This window comes from Bidens hawaiensis, unplaced genomic scaffold, assembly GCF_021521415.1.
Source record: "Bidens hawaiensis isolate Kalapana, Puna unplaced genomic scaffold, B.hawaiensis_p1.1 tig00027138_1, whole genome shotgun sequence".
NCBI classification, from domain to species: domain Eukaryota; kingdom Viridiplantae; phylum Streptophyta; class Magnoliopsida; order Asterales; family Asteraceae; genus Bidens; species Bidens hawaiensis.
Genome location: NW_027494387.1, coordinates 53,292 through 62,720, shown reverse-complemented (window position 1 = coordinate 62,720; position 9,429 = coordinate 53,292). Strand labels below are relative to the sequence as shown.

The window sequence follows — 9,429 nt, the reverse complement described above, 5'->3', positions numbered from 1 at the left end:
ATTTTTTTTTGCTGACGTGGATAACAAATACCTCTTCTAAACAAATCTCTAATTTTGGTGGATAGTGGAATGTTGTTGGTGAAATCATGGTTTGAACATCAGTAGTGTGGCGTATGAATTAATAAATTTTTTTAAAGAAATTTTCCACACAAGCAAGCCACGTGTCTAAAACATTGTCCTCGTCAGCAAAAAAAAAACTAACATAGTTAGTGTTCTCATAGTTTGGGTGTGTCAGAAGAAAATAATGTGAAAGTTGGGAGTGATGGATGACATTTATTTAGCTGTGAATGTTGCCGACCAAAGTATGAAAGCTAAGAGTATTTAAATTCAATAACCCTATTTTTAACCCTTTTCAATAAACTATAAAGTAAATTGGGATTATTTGAATAACAACTTACTCCGTATTAACTTAACTTTATTAAGTGTATACCCATATTTATATAAACACATCAATAATATGTTTATGTATAGGTAACTATTAATTTTATTCAATTATTTTTAAAGTGAAAAGCAAGTTAAATGAGTGTAGCAGCCTAGCAGAGGTACCCTATGGATATCTGACTTGGTTTCATAATCGAATATGTGGACTGCGATTGCCAATTAGTAATACTTGTTGCATAATCAACTCACCGTCGTCTATTAAGCATATAACTATAGGCCATGTTTATTTCAAAATCAATATTATCAGTATTTTCCCTCCAGACGAATCATACCCCATTTGTAAAAAAGCTTGTTTGGATAAATTTGGTGAGCATGCCCTCCACTGTAAGGAATTGCCGGGGTTCAAGTATCGTCACGACTGGGTTAGAGATGTCCTATGAGATGTGCTTAGGCGTGCCGGGATCTCAGCCAAAAAAGAGGCACCTGTTAACTTTCTGACTGATCCGAGAGAGGGAAGATCTACACCGCGTCCTGCGGACGTTCTTGTGTTTGGATGCGCAAGGGGTAAGCATGCATGTGTCGACCTCATTGGGGTGTCACCATTGATGGGGCTGAAAGACAGTGGTTTCGTTCTGAGACAGACGGTTTTGAGGACGAAATCTAGGAAGATTGCTAAGCATGAGGCAGCATGTTTGGAAAATCAGCACGTGTTCATTCCATTTGCCTTCGACACATTTGGATCTCTAGCCTTCGACACATGCGGTTCGTTTCTTGGAACGGGTGCAGAAGGTGGTCCGCAGTGACTCGCGGAGCCCGAGGAACCAAGGATTTATATTTAGTAGAATAGGCATTGCGATCCAAAAGGGGATAGCGGCGCAGCTTGTTGCTCGCTTACTCATTATCCAGATGTAGTTTGGTTTGTGTTAAAATGTTAATAAAAAAAGTGTGAGAAATATAATTGGGTGTTGGGGGTTGGGGGTGGGGGGGGGGAGAGGGGTTGGTTTAGACACTTAGACAGTCGTAACTTAACAAAATGTTAGTGTTTATATATTTCTTCTAGTTCCCATACAATATTATAGTTATGTAACGAACTACAGTGTTAAAGTAGGCAGCAAAAAAGAAAATGAAAGTGACATGAACAAGTACATAATGGGCCAATCAAAGGATTATGAAACCACGTGAGGATCACAACACCATGCCCCAAAGTACAAATGCCAAATGCACCCCAAAACACAGACGTGGCCAGCTGTATGAGCCACGGGCACTTTTGGTAAACAACAAGAACAGAAGATGAGAAGCATCAGTTTGACTTTGACCATGCATCCCAATATAAGCTAAGTTGTTAAATAACAAAAGTTAAAACTCTTATTTATTTGTTATCCTTTTGGAAAACGCGTTTCTCCACTTTTTATATCATATAAAATGTGACATGGAATACATGTATGTTTTTATAAGAGAATCTATTTAATTATTTTTAACTTTATACTTCTGGAAATTACTTTAAAGTGAACTTTAAACATGATATGGTACATCATCACTTTTATAAATTATTGCATTTGATTTATTTAGTATAATTTAATATGAAAGTTCAATTAACAGATACTTTAAAACACGAAAACTTCTACATCTGTACAGGAAAACATATGCACACAGAAGAATGAATATAAACCAATTTTGAATAAAAAACTATAAGAACCGTATGTATGGTTATAACTTTTACTAGAGCGTGATATATAATATATTTATTTAGTAGACTTTATTTCTCACTTTCTCACTATTGTTGATTTTATCTTTCATCTGGTGTGAATAAGTGATTTTACGATTCAAATAAATTTTAACTTAAAATTCGTTTTGTATTGAATGTTTTTGTGTGATTATATATAATGAATTAAAATATTGCAACAATATTCTTTTCTACATCTGATTATCTCTCATACATTATGTAGAAGTGGAAAAAAACTTTAGCCGTTTTGAAAAAATACACTATGTAGAAGTACTTACGAGCATCTATAATTAGAATTGATTCGATATTAGACGCACAGTGTCTTAGTTTATAACATGGGTTTAAGGGCGGACCTGCCCTTGTAGTACGGGGATCGGTCGTCTCCTGTGAAGAAATAGTAATATTATAATGTAAAAATCTCAACTGACTCTTGTAAGCAAGAAAACTTATGACATTTATTAGAAAATTTCCTGAATGTGTTACTAACAGGTTCTTTAATACCAAATAAAAAAATTAATAAAACAAATCTAACTTATATTAATAAGTATTGTAAGTACTTTAGAATTAACTCATTAAGCCTTGTATTTAATTTAGTTTTTAATTCACTAGAGATTTGAGAGTTTCTATACAAGTTACAAGTTACAAAATTGCTCGTAGGAGTTTTTATACAAGTGCAAAATTGCCACTGCCATGTGTTTCACCTTTTCTTTGATTCGCACGTTTCACACGATAAGATGATTTGTACGTTAACTCATTTCATATAGGATCAGGATCATAAGAGAACATTTTTAAAATTGAGAACTATGAGAATCATTTTTTACCACAAAAAACCTAAAAATAAAAAAATCATAAAATAAAATAAAACACAAAAATCAAAAAAGTAAAAAAACCTAAATTCTTATTTTATCATCCCGGTTTCATAAAAAAAACTCGGTTTAGCTAAATTATATACACATATGTATAATACATACATATATGTACATTTACATGTTTTTTTTGTACACATGTGTATAATTTAAGATATATGATGTTGTACATATATGTATATTACGTAACTAAATATTAAATAAAATTATACATATGTGTATAATACAACGTTTTTTTTTTGTTTTTTTTCTAAATTTTTTTATTTTTTTAATGAAACCGGAATGAAATATAAGAATTTTGGTTTTTTTACTTTTTTAAAATTTTTATTATTTTTTGTTTTATGATTTTTTTTAAATATTTTTTTAAATGTGTTTTTAGTGGTTCAAAATTGGTTCTCAAAGTTTTCAATTTGCAAAGGGTTTTCTTAGGATCCTTACCCTATATATATATATATATATATATTTGTTCAGGGACATATAATATATATAAACTTTTACAACTTCTAACAGATGTAACATTTTAGTTTTCATATGTAAGTGCTAAATTGCTAATAATCATCTTGTGCGTTTTAGCTATAAAAAGATTATTAAACATATACATTATTTTTTGCACGTATATATTACTACTATACACATATAAAAGCTATAATTAGGAAAAGAGGCAAATGGAGAGGCAAATCATTTTGGGACAACTCATGACATAAAGTCTGGTTGAGAAGTGGTCGTTGGTGATTTTATGCGTCTTAGCTGTTGCTCTTGTGCCTCTTAGTTGGCAAACTAAAACCACCCCCACCCAATCAAATACCCCCAAAATCTTTATAAATATATTTACTATTACTTCTATTCTTCTTCATTATGTATATATTTATATAATTAAATATATAAGAATATAAAATGTGTGGCTGTTTAGAGTGAAATGATGGTCATGTCGTGCATATATAACAACTTGTTTATTTAATCCTGAGATGGATTTTCTTAATACATGGAACAACATCGATCTTCAAGGATGGATTTGTACGTGTTTATATATTTTAAGTAGCGTTTGATTAATGTTCAAAACCATAGTCTTGTATATTTTGTGTATAAATATATAATTTTAATATTTGCTTGTAGTTCTTAGATTTTGACATATATAAATATATTGACTTTTCTCATTGATTTAGTAATGTTTATAACCATAATACATAAATGAAAATAACTAGAACTTTGACGATTTATCATGTAAATGTCCAACTTATATCTCGATAAGAATTAATATTATCACTAGTTAGACTGAATTAATGTTCTTGGGATGAGCTAGATGGACCAAAAATTGCTAGTAGAATTAAAACCTCTTTCAACGTGTTTTGCTTTATATTGAAAAATGTTGTTATAGTATGTACTTTAATAATTAAATTCGTAACTAGCTTTTAGTTAGTTGTTCATTAACTGATACACATTTCTTTCTTTATTATTATCTGAGAATTGATATTCTCTCAAATTAAGTTTCTTACGAGAGTTCACGTTCTAAATAAAACATGTATAGTAGGGCTGGACTGCCTGATTGCCAACCTAAGTTGACAAGCAATACTGCAATAGTGCTACATAATCTTTGCGTTGAGACAACCGTCCTAAGAAATATGCCAAAGTTTTGAGTTTGATGATGTAAATCAAGGTAAGGTGTCGGATTCTAGTTCAAGTTTGAACAAACCTTCGTTCACTTTGGAGTTTGGAGAATATTTGAGGATGATGGAACACACATCTAGCTAAATAAGTAAATAGTGTATATAAATTATAAGATTAGACGATATGTGTAGCACTTAGTAAGGTTTAGTATAGTGGAGGCGTCAAAGGGGAGTCCGCCAAAGGTTTAAAGAAGGTGAGGACTGAGTAGTGTAAGAGGTGGGGCTTATCCCGAATCAACCAATAACATATTTTTATTTTATTTTTTAATTTTTTTTACTTTAAATTTTAGTTACCAAAGTAAAATGATAATTAGTTAAATTCTCACCAAGACTATTAATGTATGTTTAAACCACTATACGGACAATTGTTATGATATCATAATGATTTCTTGTCAAATTATTGAAAACAAGATCCCTTTATATAGGGTGAAAATACAAAAGGAAACCAACCAAATTATAATCATTTATACACACACACACACTTTATACATAGAAAGAGACTAACATTCCCTCGAAATTTTAGCGGAAGATGGATGAACGCTTAAACTAGCTTGGAAGGACTCGAATAGCTGACCGAATAAGCGTATGGTAAACATGTCAGCGTACTGGAAACGCGGATGATACATGAAGAATGCAGACATGGTTGAGCCGAACCTTTTATCAGACAAAATGAATATCAATTTCAACGTGTGTTGGACAAGATTTTGAGACAAGTAAACAATCGAAATGTTGTCACAATAGACGATGGTTGCCTTGGTCAAAGGTGCATGCAATTCAACTAAAAGATTACGTAACCAGTACTAGACATTGAGATCGTAGATATATGTGTGTATACAAATACACTAACAAAATGATGTGTTGTTTTTGAAGTATACTCGTAACAAAATAATATCTCAAAAAGCAAGTGATTGTAAGTTGTGACAGCCGCATGAGAATTTAATAAACTACTTTTCAGTTGAGACCATGATGACTACGCACGTGCATTTACCCTGTCATACTGTCATCCCATGTATGTCACGTGCATCTCGCGTGATGCCTCTTCCCATTACAAGTTTACAACCATGACAATTTGACATCACCTGGCTTCACAGAAATGTCACCACTAATTATTCAATCTCTCACCCAGGGAGGATGAAATATCTATTAAACGAATAACATCGAGAAAAAACCGACTGAAATAACCGATCCAAATTAATAAGTACGGGTTAGATATGTTTTTTGAAAGCCGTAAATTACGGTTCAGTTTCAATGATGCCGCACTCAAAAACAGAATACCATTGTATTAGACTTATTTGAAATTTTAATGTTTATTATATTTATAACCCAAATTCACTATCTTGAGCCAAAGCCCAAATTCATTAACACTGGATAAAGCATAGAGGTGTACAAAACCGGTTTGGTTTTTGCATATTCAAAATTAGTTTGAGTTAAACCGGTTCGATTTAAAAACCAGTTTAAGCATGGAAGTAGCCAAACTAATCCGAACCGGTTCAGGTTGGTTTTAAACCGGTTTAACCAACCGGTTTAAGACAAACAAAAAATCCGGTTTAAAACTAACTTGATTGTAAAATACCCAAACCGCTATACGAACCAGTGGTTTGGTTCGGGTTGGTAGAAACCGGTTTTAGAAACAAACTGGTTTGGTTTCCGATTAACCGGTTCCGAACTGGTTTTTTTACACCTCTAATAGTGGATAACAAAAATTTTAGGGCTTAAATTTTGAGCTAGAATCCAAACTAATAGCCCACAGTTTGGCATTTTGGCCTTTTTTATTTGTAAACCGGAAATTACAGTTCAGTTTCGGTTATTTCTCGCTATAAAGTTAAACCTCGCAAAATTGTTTAAATGTTTGTTATTGGATTTATAACCCAAATTCACTATCTTTAGTCAAAGCCCAAATTCGCTAATAGGTAGGTAACAAAAATTTTAGGTCTGAAAGTTGAGCTCAAATTAATTACTTTAGTCACAACTTTTTCAGGCCCAAACATATAACTGAAGCCCGAAACTCAACCGAACTCAAGAAAAAACAAACCCAAAAAGCCCAAAACCAAACAGTTTTCTAACGCCAAAAGCCAACATATCAAATTCCTACGTGTAAATAGTTATTACATAATTTACATCAATTTGCCTTCTCGGCAAACTTTAATTTAGAATAACTAAATATGCGAAGTTTGAAAAGACCGCAGATTTTAACAACATAGCAATCAAATTGAACACTTGTCACTGCTTTCTCGCTTACTGACCATCTAAATAGCAAACAATGAATCAGTAAAGAAGAAAGCTCATATTTCCACCATCATGTCTCCTCGGGCTGCATATTTTATACACAAGGGCTATGTAAATTGAAAGTTATAAATGTTCAAACCTGATAATAAAGCAAGAGAGAATAGAGATATTACTTGAAAGATCAAACATGTGAATTCAGATAGTTCATGCCTTGTGTATAAGACCCTTGATGTGTGTACTGCAATTCATAAAACAATGCAAAATCAAGAAATTGCAAAGAACCACAAAACCAGTCGGATATTATTCAGTTATAATATACCTGTGCATTTGGAACAACCTGAGATCCAACTGTATCTTTCTTACCAGATCCCTTTGTATCACCCTAAGTAACATAACCATAATCATAGTAATATGTTAGCTAACTTATCATATACCAAAATAACCATAATCATAGTCAAAAGAATCCCGTACCTCTAACTGTGTAGATGAATATTCCACATAAGCATCCAACATAAAAAAATAACAAAACAAAAAAGTTAACTTTTTAAAAAATATATAAAATGTGAATCAAGAAAAGCAATATGTAACAAGAATATGATATACCTCTCTGTATCTAGACAGATAACCTTTGAGGGGATCAATATAATCTTCAAACCCTAATGTAGCCATTGCCCAGAGCAAATCATCACCGTTAATTGTCTTCCTCTTCTCTTTCAGGCACTTATCACTAGCCCTAATCCGCAAATCATTCATGAATCAGTAACATGTGCTAGTTATAATTGTTGTACTGCCAGAAAGTTTCTAAATTTACAGTATAGCTAGAACACTTGCTCAAACTTCTCAACTGCCATAACCGAGACACCAAGTGCAGGATTACTCATTCAAATTTGTGTGTATTTGTGATATGGAACTAATCTAAAAACTGTCAGAACTTGGACTAGCTAGACAAACAGAAACATAACCAAAAAAGACTCAAACTTAAAATAGTATAACTTATGTTACAAGTTAAGTAAGGAGCCTATAAGCAGCAGACGAAAATGTCTTGACCAGCCAGATATATATGGTTTGACACAGCTGGCGAACCCAAATTCCATCAGTTAGGGCTACAGTTTCATCAACTTTAGCGGTTCAAACGAGCCCGAGCCTCAAATAAAGCTCGTTTATTTATCTAGCCCGAGGTTGAGCTTGTATAGAAAGCTTGTGTTTTTTTTTAATTTTACGTCTTTTAGACTTCCATGTATTAATTTGATAATTTCACACTGCATAGCCAAGTTCAACCCGAGCTTTGCCACGTTTAAAGTACTACACAAGCTCAAGCTGAGCTCAAACTTGTTATAAGATTTTTTTTTTCAAAATACATATAATTAAAAACAAATAAAAGTCAATTATAAATCGTTTGGATGTTTCTATGAAATATAAAAGGAGCCAATAAGAAAATTGGGTTATAATTTAAAAAAAAATTAATAAATAATAAAGGAGTCGAACCAGAGCTTAAAAAAACATCTCATGAGCCAAGCCAAGCCAAGCTTGAGCTCTCGTAAGCCAAAACGAGCCGAGCTCGAGCCTAGTGGGCTCGGCTCTTGTACACCGTAATCAACTTCCCCTAAATTTTTACTATTTCCAATTTTGTCTATTTTAAGCCTAAAACGCGTAAATCAAGGCTGGCCTCAATTTCCGCATTAACTTACGTCCCTATTGATGTGATTGATAGGTTGTAAGTTGAAATAAATGACAATACCTAATTCAATCATTCAATAATAATAGAGAATAATTATTATTATTATTATTATTACGTACTCACTAGTGACGAAACTGATGAACTCAGAAACGCATTCCTGAACAGTATCCTTAGCGTCTTTAGCAATCTTGCCGTTAGCCGGAAGAGCCTTCTTCAAAATCCGGCTAATGTTAGCAATCGGAAGAAACCGGTCCTGTTCCCGGATGTTGGAGTTCGAACGAGGACTCTGGTCACCGCCGCTGTCGGCCGGACTACCCGGAGCATCCGCCATCATCAACAAACCATAAACCACTTAACAATCATGATGAATAACATTAATTAAAGTAATAAAATTAGAGAGTATAAATACGGTTAGGGAACTCGGGTTTTGGGGGTTACCTTTGAGAATGAAATTGGAGGGAGTGGATTTGAATTGGCGGGTAAGTAAAGAGAGAGTTGGATCGGACGGCGGACGATGAAGAAGATTTGAATTTGGGGGTGGATTGGATTGGATTGTTTGTTTGAGATCTGATCTGAGAGATCTGGAAGATGTTTGTTACGGGTGTGCATCTCCACCGTTCGTTTTTTTCCCCTTAAATAATGTTTTTTTCTTTTTTACCTTTTATTTTCACTTGATTATGTCTTTCTTTTCTTAATATTTACTCTATTAGAGTTTGAGGTGCACAAATTGGTTTAAAACTCAAAATCAGTTTAATTGAAACCGGTTCGATTTAATCAATAAAAGTTATAATCGGTTTTGGTTCGGGTTGAACCGGTTCTTGAGCAGGTTACGATCGATTTCAGTTCAGATTTTGATCGGTTCGGTTCAGGTTTTGCCGGTTTCGGTTTGGT

At 33.2% G+C, this 9,429-nt stretch overlaps 1 protein-coding gene across 1 annotated transcript; it reads right to left on the bottom strand.

Annotated features, from left to right (window-relative positions):
• Positions 1–6,735: 6,735 nt before the first annotated feature.
• Positions 6,736–8,909, bottom strand: LOC143574895 (nuclear transcription factor Y subunit B-1-like). Its single transcript, XM_077059401.1, has 6 exons — positions 8,658–8,909; positions 7,464–7,593; positions 7,332–7,337; positions 7,180–7,242; positions 7,034–7,098; positions 6,736–6,945 (listed from the first exon to the last, which is right to left on the bottom strand). Exons 1-5 carry the CDS (start codon positions 8,870–8,872, stop codon positions 7,042–7,044), a joined length of 471 nt encoding a protein of 156 aa, XP_076915516.1. The 5' UTR covers positions 8,873–8,909; the 3' UTR covers positions 6,736–6,945; positions 7,034–7,041.
• Positions 8,910–9,429: the final 520 nt, after the last annotated feature.

Bases quoted from the DNA above. Each gene is read 5' to 3' on its own strand.
- LOC143574895 (XM_077059401.1), bottom strand. From the start codon at position 8,872: ATGATGGCGGATGCTCCGGGTAGTCCGGCCGACAGCGGCGGTGACCAG. The intron at 7,594-8,657 runs GTACGTAATAAT...TTTGCGGATTAG, and splicing joins ATCAGTTTCGTCACTAGTGA to GGCTAGTGATAAGTGCCTGA. The intron at 7,099-7,179 runs GTATATTATAAC...TATGAATTGCAG, and splicing joins AGGTTGTTCCAAATGCACAG to TACACACATCAAGGGTCTTA.